This window comes from Gavialis gangeticus, unplaced genomic scaffold (assembly GCF_001723915.1).
Source record: "Gavialis gangeticus isolate Ggan-Ray unplaced genomic scaffold, GavGan_comp1, whole genome shotgun sequence".
Classification (NCBI taxonomy): domain Eukaryota; kingdom Metazoa; phylum Chordata; order Crocodylia; family Gavialidae; genus Gavialis; species Gavialis gangeticus.
This window is the reverse complement of record NW_017729034.1, coordinates 79,398,568-79,413,009: the sequence shown is the minus strand read 5'-3', so window position 1 is coordinate 79,413,009 and position 14,442 is coordinate 79,398,568. Positions and strand designations below refer to the sequence as shown.

General features: G+C 41.2%; 1 protein-coding gene across 4 annotated transcripts in view; it reads right to left on the bottom strand.

Annotated features, from left to right (window-relative positions):
* The window catches only part of SYNE1 (spectrin repeat containing nuclear envelope protein 1), a 631,505-nt gene that overhangs the window by 28,752 nt on the left and 588,311 nt on the right, over window positions 1-14,442 (bottom strand). For all 4 annotated transcript variants that reach the window (XM_019526891.1, XM_019526894.1, XM_019526892.1 and 1 more), the window contains 3 exons: window positions 13,009-13,171; window positions 5,713-5,900; window positions 2,216-2,366 (listed from right to left, as the gene is read on the bottom strand). In XM_019526891.1, the coding sequence (XP_019382436.1) occupies window positions 2,216-2,366; window positions 5,713-5,900; window positions 13,009-13,171 (502 nt within the window). The remainder of the gene's footprint in view (window positions 1-2,215; window positions 2,367-5,712; window positions 5,901-13,008; window positions 13,172-14,442) is intronic.

Here is a 14,442-nt window from a genome sequence, read left to right as displayed (position 1 = left end):
GGACTGCAGTGTGACTTTGTGCAACGGAGTCCACAATAATCTTGTGTAATACACAGCAGGACTGAAAATATTCTAATGTGTTTTGTTACTGCTCTCATAGAATTTATATCTAATCGATGGCGTGAACAGGAGAATAAAATTAGATCAAAATTAGTTCTGATACAATCAAGAGAAATTCACTTTCACATTTATGATCCAGGAGGACCCCACTACATGTGAATAGTAGGAACACTATTTTAGGATTTACATCTCTACCTTATGATAGTTATAGAAGCTGTTTGCAACTGTGACAATTCAAAACAAGAACTAGACAAGAAACTGAACTATTTTCTGGACAACTGTTGCTATATTCTCCTCTTGCATTCTTCTTGCCTGTACTCTGTACTATTTATATAATCAGAAGTCTACTGATCTGCCTGAGAGTACAGCATGTGTGGGGCAGAAGGGGAAAGTTGGTGCAAAAAAGGTGAGAAAGGGTACATGCAGACAGACTTCAGGTACAGACAGGTCAGCTGTGAAGATTAGAGATAGCCGAGATATGCATGGTACTCTCTCATATACAGTAACTCATTACATGTGTTATTTAAGCCCTGGTTACCGAATAGAGGGATGATGAAATGAATGGGAAGAAGGTCTGAAACAGAATATACATTTTTCCAAAGAGTATCTCCCTTAACATTAATATTATATAGTAGCTTTTTGCTTCACTACAATAAAAAGGTCTATGTGTGTTTTAGTAATGAACCCTGATGATAGTTCCCATAGGTAATAAAATCTGAGCCTGGCTAAAGCCATTCCAGAAGCTTGAGCTTTAAATTAGGCCATTTCCCCCACAGCAAAGCAAGCCATGAATAAAAATCTTTGCATTTTTAAAAAAATATTTATACTTTAAGAGGGTTTGATTACTTAATAGCATTTGACTTCTTGGACTGCCGAAATAATGGCCCAGATTTATTCTTTTCATAATTAATTTCTTTTTTCTTATCTATAATATTTCCCTTATAATTAAGCAGGAGACCATTAACTGTGACTAATCACCTGAATAGTCCCCAAAAGTTCTATTTACTTCACATTATGCTTGTCTCATTGTAGTTATGTTACCACTGATGGGCAGTGCTTAACTAAAAGCACCAACAAAGGCCTCAATCTTGTGAGTGCTTTAGCACACACTTTGGTTTATGTCATTGACACAGATCGGTGGACTTCTGATTATATCAATACTGCACACTAAAGACGAAAAGAACGTAGAAGACAATATAGCAACAATTATTCAGAAATCAGGGACTACTTGCGTATAAATTATTTGTAAATTAGAAGTGTTCAAAAGATTAGGCTCTAAAGAGGAAAGGTGGTAAATCTACAAATATCTGGCTTTAAATAAAGAGGAGTTTAGGATGGTAGTCTACAGGTCATTATAGGGTGTGGACACAAAGGACATTTGAAATGTTTTAAGCAATTTTGAAACACCTTTGAAATGTTTCAAAAGCTGAGCATACAGGTGGCACAAAAATGTTCAAAAACAAAAATGTACCTGGAGGATGGGGGTAGGAAGGGAGTGGAGCCAAAAGCCCCTGGGAGATGGACCAATGACAGTGTGCTCCACTCCCCTTCCCTATGGGGAAAGCAGAGTTTGCAGCCCCTCGTCATGCCCCCTGGCTGGAGAGATTCTGAAGGATTTCAACTGAAAGGCAGACCGGGGCAATATGTCTTTCCATGGGTGAAATGCTTCATTTTGTTAAGTAATTCCAATGTTATAGCCTGAAATTTCTCAAACGTTACATCTGTCCACTCACAGAAGAAGAGGTAATGGGATGAATTTAAGGAACAGGGAAAAGATACAAAGTGAATAGCAGGAAAGGTTTCTTGGCAGTGAGATTTATTAAGCTACAGAACTATTTTCTTCCAAGGGAAATAACTGAAAGCCTGTTGATTGGGGATATTTAAAAAATGACAGTGGATAAGACACTGGACAGTGAGCTGCAGGAAACAAGCATGCACTGGCAAGTAATAGAAGCCCAATAGGCCTCTTTAAAATTTTCTTGCTAATATACCTTTTTTTATTATTAAAATTGTTAGTGGGAACAGCTGCAAAATCATCAACTCTGCTGTATTAATACAGCATCTCTGTTGAACAACTTATGTTCTGAAAGGAGAAGAAACAGCTGGCTGCTGTAATGGGATCTGCAGATATTAAATTTCAAGCATCGTAAGTTACCTCAAATTTCTTTAGCTCTTCCTTAGCAACTGTATACAACACACCAGAGGAGCTGGGGAAGGCAGCTGTCCTCTCAGAAATTTTTAGCCAGTCTTCAAATCGAGAATAATCATCCAAGAACTTCTGCCACAACCGCCATGTCTCTTCAATTCTGCAAAGAAAAATGGAAAAATTAGGGCATGTTTAGATTGGAGGTCATTTGCCTTGCATTACTCTACTTGATCATCAGCTACAAAAGGGAATCAGCATTGTATCAAACAATAACTGGCTCTTAACCAAAACTTGACAGGAGAGTTGATAAATGGATCACATAAATAGCTGTCTGAATCCAGCTTGCACTGGAATAAGGCAGAAGGGGGTGTGTATGTGTGTGTGCGCGTGCTCCACAAACGTGGAGCTGGCATAAAAGAACACAATGGGTGTGCCCCATGAGCCATCTGAGGCACTGCAAACTGCACGCGCCACACATGCAGGCATTTGTTGTGCTGCTAATTTGCAGCGTGGCAGGGTTTTTTGGCACTGGGAGATCCCGGTGTCAGAAAAGCACATGCCAAAAAAAAGCAGGACAGTGTACTTGGTGGCAGCATGTGCTACCCATAATTGGAGCCTAGCCAGCCAGAGCCTTTCTTTGGCTGTTGGCCAGGCTCCGTGAACCTGGATTGCTGCTGTTGGAGCCCCAGGAGGCTCCCAGAACCCCTGGTAATGCACCCAGACCCCAGGTGCTGACCTCAGCCACCTCTACCCCACCTGGGGCAACTTGCTGTTTGCCAGAGTGTGCATGTGGGGGGCATTCCCTGGGGACAACCAGCAGAGGCACAATATGTGCCATTTCTATCTGCCCCTGAAGAATGCATGTTCCTGCTTGTGGGAAAGCACCCAATGGGTACATCTACATGTTCAATTGGTGTGTCGTGATAAACTCTGGTGCAGTTCACACCAGAGTGAACTACTCCTGGGCACAATGTCTACATCTGTGCCTGGGACCACAGCAGTTTGAACTGGAGCAGAGCAGCCCTGGTCTGGCAGCAGGCCAAGGGGGTCAGCTCTGGGGTCTGGATTGTGGCTTCAGGCAACACAACACACTGGCCAAGAGTGCCCAAAGAGCTAAGCTTTGTGGCTAGGTGAAAGGCAGGGGTCTGTCCCCCTGCCGCCTGGGCTGACTGGGTGCAATTTGCACCTGGGTCAGTATTTACATGTGCGTTTAGGAACAGCTATTTTTGCTGCCATAAGTTAGCACTGTTCCCAACAGTACTATCTTACAGCGGTGAAAATTACTTTGCTGCAATCTAATAGCATCAACTGTGTAGAGTGTGATGCTTTACACAGCAGCAAATTAATCTACTGTGCAGTTAAGTTACTGTGTAAATGCACCCAATGGATGCATCCCTATGACCATGCACATGCAGGGGCATGCATTTTCCACAGAACAAATAACAGTGGCACTTCTTTTTTTAGTGGAACATATTTGTGCCACTGCTATTTATCCCTGGTCACGCCCCTGCATGCGTACCCCTGCACATGGCAAAAGGGACTTGGGATCCTGGGGGGCCTCCTGGGGCAGCAGCAGTGCCAAGCTGACCATTTGGAGCCTGGCTGGCACCCAGAGTGTAGTTCTAGCCAGCCAGACTCCAGTCTCTGGCAGCAGCACATGCTGCTGCCACATGTGCCACTACTTTTTTTCTGGGGGCAGCTTTTTTTTGACTCAAGGATTTCCTGGTGTCAAAAAACCCTGCCATGCTGCAAATTAGCAGCATGGTGCATGGGTGCACATGCTCCATGTGCGGTGCCACAAATGGCTTTGAGGCACTATAAATTGCACATGTGTGCTCAAGAAGATGTGCCCAATGAGCATTTCTAAAAATCTGGCTAGGTTATTTGACAGCTTCAGAAATGTAGCTCTATGTATGCTAATTACACCTACACCAATAGCCTAGAGACCAGAAATTTTTCATTAAATTACAATAAAGAATCAAGTCATTCCTATAGGAACCAAGAAGTTGCAAGGGGAACTGTAAAATTTATAAGGGAAAGTCATCTAAAAAGATGAAATATATTGGTGCTCTTTAAAAAGAAACATTAGAAAAATCATTAAGTATATCCCACCCTATATTACCCTGAAGTGCACACAACATTCTGTTTTGACAATATTTTGTTTTTATTATACACTGGTGAAAAATAAAATGGGAGTTCAAATGGCATCCACTTCAATTAAAAGACAATTCTGTTATACATGTAACTGAGCCATTAAGTTGAAATGGCAGACCTCTGGAATTAGACACAACCTCATTGATTCAACGTGCTTCTGTACAAATATAAAGGTATATTTGTGCATAACCTAATATAAGATCAAAGTAGGGAGGTTATCTGTTTTTAAATTCCCCAGGAATTGCAGAAAAAGAGAGCTGGGAGGGACCTCACCTCTGTTCTTATGAAGGTTCAACATACTTTAGAACAGATGTATCAAACTCATCTGGACCTGTGGACTGGATGGTTGTTGTAGAGCTGGTCCACAGGCCAGATAAGGCCCATGGAGCTACCATCTAAATGCCTGATCCAGAGTATGTGACACCTGGTTGGGTTTGTCCGGGACGCTGGTCCTAGTGAGCACCATGGGTGGTGGAGCCTGGGACTGGTGCCTATGAGCCCAAGCAAGCACCACAGGTGGTACAGCCCAGGACACTGTCTAGGTGAGTGTCACATGCAGCGCAGGGCCAGTCCGGCACATCATGTGGGTCAATGGGGCCAGATTATGGGGCTCTGAAGGCTGGACCTGGCTTACAGGCCATATGTTTGACACCCTTGGCTTAAAATACTGCAGACATATGTTATCCAAACTGTTTTAAGAGATTGCACAATCCCCCAAACTTGCTTGTTTCAGTGCTTAGCTCTCTTTCTAGTAAGAAAGTTTTTCCAACTATGCAACTTAAATCTCCCTTCCCACAAATCACATCAATTTCTTCCTGTCCTACTCTTGATGGACACAAAAAACAATGCATCACTCTTGTCTTCATAAATATGAAAAAATGCCTCTCCCCTCAGCCCTTGTACCCTCCAAGTCTTCCCTTTCCTAGATAAACCCAGTTGTTTCAACACTCAATTGTATATCAAGTTTTATCAAACCTTTTTTATTCTTGTTCTTTTCTGGAATCCCAATTTCTTTCTAACCTTCTTCAAGCATGCTTCTAAAAACTGTATATTATACTCCATGTAAAGCCCCACCAGGGCCAGTAGACCTCTTATGCTCTGCATACAACATTTATATTAATACATCCCAGAGTAACATTTCCTTTCTGCATCTCCTCCAATATTGTTGACTTGTATTCAATTTGCAGTCCACTATAAACACTAAACCTTTTTTCCCCGTTATTGCTCCTTAGCCATATATCCCCCATTTTGCTGTTGTATGCATCTAACAGAATGGAGGAGAAACCACATAGTTTCTTTCCAAACTGGAATAGTCAGTGCTATCTCTTATTTTCCACATGGTTTTCACTTACTTAAGTCGCCTTTCCATTGACATTGCACAGATGTTTCTCCACCTTCTGTCCAGGTTCCGTGTGGCCTGCTGGATGGAGTCGCACTCTGTTTCTGTGGCACAAGCATCACAGTCATGGAGGAGCACCTCACACAGGTTGAGAACGGATGCAACTCCAGTGCTGTGTTTTTCTATGTCCCTTTGAAGTTCCTGCAGGCCAATAAATCAAATCTTAAATAGATAAGACAAAACCACATGCTTCTTGAAAATTGGGAGCCTTTTTTACCTAAAAAATAAATAAGGAAATCAGAGTTCTTAAGAAGAAGGGATAAATGAGTACTAAACCACCCAGTCTGCTTAAATACCACTGTGATGCTACATACAATGAAACAGGTTAGCAGCACTAGGAGAGGGCACAGACCTCCAACTCAGTATTTCTTGAGGACAAGTTGCTGTAAATTGTCAAAGCTCAGTGAAGCCAGTAGAGCTATTAGAATTAACATCTGTTGAAGATCTGTTACCAGAATGCTGAAGTGATAGTGATACATGTTAATGAAGCAAAACTCTTATCACTGGCATTGTGTGGACAGAACTGTATATTTTCCGAATTCCTTCTAAGAGTGAAAAAGCTGCAATCAGAATAACAAGAATAAAAAGGTTTGTTCTGTTAGATCGGCTTGTAGGTATTCACAATTCATGATTTTAAAAAACTGAAACTTATATGACGTGCTGCTCCAGGTATAGCTCTCTGTCCTGGCTGAAATTTAAAAAGTTTGTATGTCTGAGCATGGACAGAAGTGACACTCTTTGCCGAATCTAGCCACAGAAAGCAGTCTATAGACGTGACACAAGTGCAGAGGGGTCAGATTAAGATGTTTCAAAACAGAGTATCTTCTGTAACTTCTGCTTGTGCTGCCTTCTAGCCTGTCACTGTTTTCAGAATGGGAGGGGGAAACAGAGCAGAGGCAGTTCAGGTTGGGATTTTTTCAGCCCCCACTGGAGGATGGGGTGGGTATATTTGAGCCCCCCCACCCTGAGGTGAGAGGGTTCCAATTCACCCACTACCTCCTCCAGTGCTGGCTGGGGAACCCCTAAAACAAGCTCCCTCTTCTCGCTCTCCCTCCTCCCATTCTGAAACAGGGACAGGCTGCAAGACAGGAGGGGCCATTGCTAGAGGAATCCAGCTGCAGGTTTGTAGCCTGCAGCTAGATTTCTCTCCCCCCTGGAACCAACAGTGAACTTCTGTTTGGTCCAGGGTATCGTTGTAACTCAGAACGCTTCCTGCAAAGCATTCTCAGTTACAGCGGGAAGCTGCATTTCTGTCTGCACCCTAAGTTTATTTTTCTTTTTGACCTTCATAAACACAAGCCACATATCTGTAAGCTCACTGGTCTCACATTTTCAGATAAGTGGATGTTGTGCTGAAGGTTCAAGAAACGTGACAACTTGACATATGCATAACAACTAGGGCGGTGTGAAGCTTCAGTCCCTGATTCAATTCGGCAGAGATTCAGCTCGATTTGGTGGCCGAATCTCTGAATCCGAGTTGAATTAGAAGACCCTTTAATCTCTCCAAATTGAATCAGAGAGATTTGGAAAGATTTGGTGACTCAGACATCAAGACAGCTTTAAATATTTATTCTACATACCTCTATGTAGCAGGACCTCATGAATGCTGTGATGCTGGGGTGCATGGAGCATCTCATAGAATCACAGAGGGCACTCCCTGGTGGACCCAGAAGTGGACTGGAAGTACTTCCAGGTTTGTACTATGGGTTTGCTGCCGAGCTCCACCGTGCTCCTGTGGGATGTTCCATCCACCCTAGCATCACAATGATCATGAGCCATGCCTACTACCTCAAGATATGTAAAAAAAAATTTTTAAAGCTGTGTCTGTCTGAATTGCTGATTCTCCAAATCAGCATCGAATCTTCCAATTTGGATTTGGCTGAATCAAATCTGGGAGAGTGATCCGAATCAATGAATTGAATCACTGTCCCTGATTCGGGCCAAATCTGAATTGACTAGGGCCTGTTTCACACGGCCCTGATAACTAGTTAGCTGCCCAAACTCTATGCTACATTCCAAAGCCAGCACTTCAATTTCCACATTAAGCTTGCTCTATTATAGTCTTTTATAATACATTTTATCATGCTTCCTCAAAGCAATTGTTTTGTACCAGCAGAATGAAAGAAATAATTGCAGTCTCCACTCAGAAAGACATCTGGCAAGATAAGCTGCCGAAGTTATTTGACCTGGTCCCATAATTCTTCACTAGTCTTTTATAAAAATCTGAAAATTTTGTGGCAGATTTGTTTGTAAAGTGGACAATTAAATAAGAAAACAAGCGACACAATGGGCACATCTACATGAGGTTTACTGCGCAGTTGATTAATTAACTCTGCAGTAAACGTTTTGGCATCTACACTTGCACCTCTGTTAGGGTGAATGAAACTAATATACTTCACAGCAGGGTAGGACTTGCATTCCTCCTGCTGAGGATTTTTTTGTGCACAGTAGCATATGTGGAAACACTGCACTGCTTGGCTGTGGCACAGGGTGCCTCAGTGCAGCTGGCACACAGCCCCTGTGCTGAGGCACCTTGTGACCCAGAAGGCCTCCCCATGGCCCAGAAGCACAAAACTGCAGAGCAAATTGCTCTACAATTAATTTGTGCACATCAGCTGCATGTATACATGTGCCCAATCAGTACCAAACAGCATCTAAACAGTTCATTTTAGTATTACATTTGCCCAGGGAATATGTGATTATGACGAAATGCACACTTGGTAGATGCTTTTCTTATAAGTCTCAAAAGTCAACTATTAAAAATAATGGAAATTGAGACACTTTGGGGCATCAATCTTACCATGATAGATTTTGATGATAAATTCCAAATCCTTGAAATTGTAGAGTACAGAGGGTCCTACTGCTATTCAATCAAGCGAATATAAATATTGATTTCTCCCTCTCAACTTGCACAACTTTATTATTCTCTTATATATGATACAGCATGACCAGAGTCACCTTTTTGAGATGTTGGCATGCTGTGCAGCTTAGACTAATTTCCAGTTAATTTTTCCACTTTTTGAGAAGAAACTCAAAAATAAGTCAACTCAAAAATGGAAGATTTTTATTCTGACAGTCAATCCACAGATGAACAGTGAAGTATTTTATAAATCCCACTCTTCTCTGGCAAGTGATTTTGTTGTATACTTTCATTTACTTCCAGTGTTTTACACAAAAGTCATATACAAAACCTTTCAATAGTTATACCCAGAATTTTACAGCTCTTATTCCCATCATTATTTCATGACTGTAGTGCCACCAAGTATATGGAGGGTTCAGGACAATTAAAGGCATTGATCATGCACGATCTTTTTTATTGCTCATCTCACTGATGCAAATGCTTCATATTGAAATTACATTTCCCAATAACCATCAGTGTAGGACTGAATGTGAACATTAGACTGATTGTGTGACAGTGATCTGTCATTTTTTCCTGACTACTGACTACCTTGAGATTGTACCTTGGGTTACAAAACAGCTTGATAAAGACAGCCATTAACACTACCAGAAAGTTGTGGTATTTTCTGTAGTAGAGATGGGTAAAAATAAATGCCATTGTACAGTGCACTTATGGGATTTAATTTGGAATACTACATGCATTTCTCATCACCCATGTTCATGAAAGGCATACTTAAAGTGGATCAGGTGCAGAGAAGAGCTATTGGGATGATGAGAGGAATGGGAAGTGTGCTTAATAAGAAGAGATCAAGAGAGACAGTGGCTTGTTTAGTCTAGCAAAATGAAGACTGAAGGACGACACAACCACTTTCCACATATACGCTTCTCAGAGAGAAGAGCTATTTAATGATGCTGGCACATCAAAAAAAATGACATAAGCTTGCCATACATAAAATTTAGACAAGAATTTAGAAGGTTTCTAACAAGGGAAAGAGTGAGGCTTTGGAACACCTCAACTACTTTGAAACAAGCATTTTAAAGGGATTATATAATACAGTTGACCACAGCAGGTTCTTTTCATCCTTACATTCCTGCAAAAAGAGATGCGTCTTTCACTTGTTACCTTTATACTGGGTATTCTTCAATAGAGGCAAACTCAGAATTATGGTTTCACAGGCAGTCCTATTTTCCCCCATTTTTCATTCATCCTACTGTATGCATTGGTACTATATAAGAATAGGCTTCAACAGGTAGACGTGATTACTATTCCAGTGCCTTTTCTTCCATATTCAAATGCAGTCACTGCAGGTAGGTACCATACCCTATGTTATCTAAATTTGCCTAATTGTAGACTAATATTTTTCATATTTCACCTTTTTGTGTATGTGGGGTTCAAACAAGGTGAACTCCTATGTTCATTTCACAATGCCTTTACTCAGGTGGTGTCTACATTGATTGCCCCATCTCCCTGCAGTTTATCTATTCACCTCAAATCTTATCAGTCTTTGCCAGCTTGTTCGAACTGTGCCACATGTGTCATCTCCTGTTCTTTATCATCTTATAATAGGTCTCTTTTTTACAGTCATAATAGATGAAAGAATGAAAGTCATAATAGATGAAAGAATGAATGGCTTTTGAGATACGACTAGATTTACTGGGTTGGCAGGCTGTAGTGGAGTTTCATTCACTCTCCCTATGTTCTATCATTTTACCCACCCCAGTCACGTGGCAGAGAATAGTGCACATGGCTCAGAAAGATCAAAATAATCAAGGATGGGAATCACAATGCAGGGATTCGACTCCTTTTTCTGTTTTGCAATTTTACATTTTTAATTAAATTTGAAATTTGTGGTTGACTAGTAATTTATGGCAGTGCTAAAATTGCATGACTAAACACAGCTGAAATGACTGATGCTGTCACTGGCCACATCCACACAAGTCACAGACTCACAGTTGTTACCACACAGTCATTTCGTACTTGCTTATGCATAAGCAAGTATGAAATGACCGTGCAGTAACTGGTGTTACTGCGTAGTACCACGGCCACATGTTTTTTTCCTGATGCTACTGTGTAGTATTGTTGCCACAAGGTTAGTGCCTGGCAATGCTACTACACGATAGCAACGAGCTACAGCACAGTAGCTTGTTGCTACTGCACCACAGCATCTTATGTAGATAGTCCCACTGATTCCTAGTAACAGTTGCAATAATATACACAAGTATAACCACTGATGTATTAGCACACTGACCTTGCAAACATACTAAACTTACAGGACAAAGCACTACTTCCAGTGCTGACTCTTTCATGAGAACACTTGATTCAAAAGAAGCATGTCACATTCTATCATTGTACAGAAACTTCCAGGAGAAATAAAAGGATTAAATTGATACCTGGACTCAAAAAAAATGCTCACATAAACACATTGCCAGAAAATCTCAAAGATGAACTTTAATAATCATACACTATGCACTACTTTGGATAAACAAAGCACTGCATGGAATTAGCAAGTCTTCGTAGCTGCCCTGTATATATTGCAAAACAGTTGGGAAACTAAGATTAAAACTGAGGCAGTCAATTTATTAGTCTATACTGCCATAAGTGAATTATCCCTAACATATAATAGAATGCTTCTCTTCACAAAAACTTAAAAACTCTGCTTCAATTAGTGTTCAGGAAAGGTGTGTTTTTTTTTCCAGTCAGGGCCAATCTGCCCAAAAACCACCAACCAGAATACAAGTTACATGTTAAGAGTGACAAAATCTCTGACCTATGTATCCAGGCAGAACTGCCACAATGTAATGAAAATATGTAGTGGTAATTAATTTATTTACTTTCCAGAACTGATGCTATTTTCTCCTAGCTTGTAGGGGGAAAAGGGAAGTGAAAAGCATACACAAATTTTCCTCAAGGTTATAGTTTGATACAATCTTAAACAAAAAAAATGTTTCCCATTTCTGATAATGCAGCACTTTCTACTTCATTCTAGAACTGTATGCAGACTGTGCTCACTGTGGCTAGGGACAGAAGAAGTTACACACAAACCAGTTTAAGTGATCAGAAACTGGTTTAAACATGTAACAGAATAGAAGGTCAGTGCACATAAACCAATTTCAAAATGGCTGAAACTTGTTTAAGATAAACCAGGTTGAATGTAGTATCAGACTTAACTAATTTAGGTCCAACCAGTTTATGAAACTGTTGCATCAGACCCCTTCCTGGTTCAAGTTAACTTATAGTCTCCCAGCATCCCAGAATTTTGCAGCCGTGGGCTGGGCAGTGCTATCTGCTCCAGAGAGCAGGGCTGCCCCTGCCCCTCTGCTCCCTAGCTAGAGCAGTGAAGTCTGGCTCACTGGCCTCACAGGCCAGCTCACTGCCCCTCCCCCCCGACAAACCCCTGCTGAGGTCTGGGGCCTGGGAGGGGGGTTAAACTTCCCTTCCCTGAGTACACAGCTGCTCTGCCCTGCTTGCTTAGTGCTGGCTGTGACTGTGGACTACAAATCCCAGAGGCACCTGGAAGTAGGAAGAGGAGTGATGAACAACCCTGCAGAGTCCTGTTACTGTAATTCTGGACTTCTGATCCCAGAGACCTCAGGGGCAGCAGGAAGAGGGAGTGAACACACAGCCCATGCTGGTTATATGCCAGACAGCTCTGCTTTAGCATTCCCCTGGCTTCTGGCTTGAGCCACTGCAGGCATGTGGCTACTTTTCCTGAATCAAAAGTGAATGTCTGTTCATTTGATTATTGGTTCAATCTTTGCAGCTTAGATTAACTTGCAAAGACTGAATCAATTAAGCCTTGGGTTTTTTGACTGTCTGTACTTAGCCTAAAGTCAAACACTGGGTTTTATGGAACTCATGCAAACCTGCATGCAAAGAGACTCAGGCATCTGTGAACTGCCAAGCAAAGTTAGAAAGTATCTCCCCAGATGCATTTTTAAGCATTTAACAAATCTTGCGAAGTATCAGTAGGCTTCATTTTAACCTCTGGGAACTGGACAGTATTTCACAATCCACAAAAAACCCAAGCAAAACACTAAAGGTAAAACAACCACCACAACATTAAACCAATTCTGGACATAACATGGTGCCTTACCTCTGTCTGGCAGGATCAAGTAGCTCCTTGTAGATTCGATGTCAAAGGCAGCAGAAGGCTCTACCAGAGTGATGCAATAAGCACCAACTGCCTTGAAATCAAAGGGCATCTTCTCTGCATCAGTGCCATCTCTCAACACTGAGCTGGATATCGGCTGCCCAAGGTATGTTACTTGGGTTTCCCCACTGTGCAACTGCCAGTGTGGTGTCTATGTCAGGATTTTTATTTTTACTCTTCTACCTCATTTTGTATTTTACCTGCTGCTCATTTAGTTTCCTTTGTATCTCTTCAGAGTCACAGGTTTCGTAGACGATGGGTTTGGACAGCTCTGACTCAATGTGGGCAAGCCAGGATCTCAGGCTGCTCATGTTCTTATCCAACTGCTGCACGGCAACCAGGGTCTCCTTCAGCTTCTTCACCCTGCCAGAAAGGAGAAAAAAGAACAATTGCACATCATTTAAACAGACTTTAAAAGGCATTACCTTGTGTGAAAAGTGCAGTGGAGAAGAATTTCATCTAAACTTTACAAACAGAACTACTAATTTTATCCCTTCTCTTACTGCTCACATAAACATACAGGGTGCCATCAACATGTGGGTTCTAGTTAAGAGAAATGTTGGATTTATAGAAGTCAAGCAGACAGCTTTTAAATGTGTCTGTATTTTCATCAGGAGAATCAAAGCTTGGTAGGGAAAGAAAAAAGCATTAATATGGTCAGTGTAAAATGTTGTCAGTTATGCCTTCTATTTGACTAATGCAACAGCCACCTGGACAGATACCAGCAAGTAGGTACTGCAATAAAAAAAAGGAAACTTGGTTGCATTTGTGAAAGACTAGATTGACTGAATAGATCATTTTTTCCATTTATATTCTCCAAAGCCTCTAAAGATCCCTAGGTATGGTGGGCTTTGTCCTTAACTAGGCAGAGTTTGGTGCATCAAATAACCCTGATACTTACTCCAGTCCTAAGGGCTACTCCAATTTGTACTAGCTTTAATGGAGTTACTCTAGATTTATGCTGGTGTGTAGCTGAGAGCAGAACGTGACCTCATGGCAATTTCTTAGTTGAAACAGAAAATGCTATCCTTGATGTCCTACAACAATCATCAAGGGTACCACCACGGCTTTCTTTTCCAGACAGAAGCAGAGGACATCTAGCTACAAGTATTTATGTCTGGATTTTTCAAGGGATTAGTTTAGTTATTAGTTATCAGTTTTAGTTTCAGTTGTGAAAAAGTACAGCAAAGTGTGTTTTCCCCAGAAATTCACAAACTGTATTAGCCAGATAAAATGTTCCGAAATTCTTTTAATCCTTTTTTAAGAATAAAATGGTGGGGAGGAGGGGGAAAAAGTACCAATTCGGATTTCAATCAACATTCCCATTAACTGATTCCTATACCATTTTACAGAAATCCTAATGTTTCAATGAAAGGATGTTGTAACTTTAAGAGGCAGTAATGTACTAACTTTATTATGTTGGAAAATACAGCATTGTTGGATTTGTCACGGTGACAAGTTAAAAGAAGCACCAGACAACTGGGCTGCAAACTGATTTTATTGAAGCTTTCATTGTTTTGCCATGAAACTAAAAGCAAAAATGTATCAAGTATGTCTTAACTTGGGGCAGCAAAAAATGTTTTTGGCCATTTAGCATCTTCTGTGTGTGTCCTGGCAAACCCCCAACTCACCAG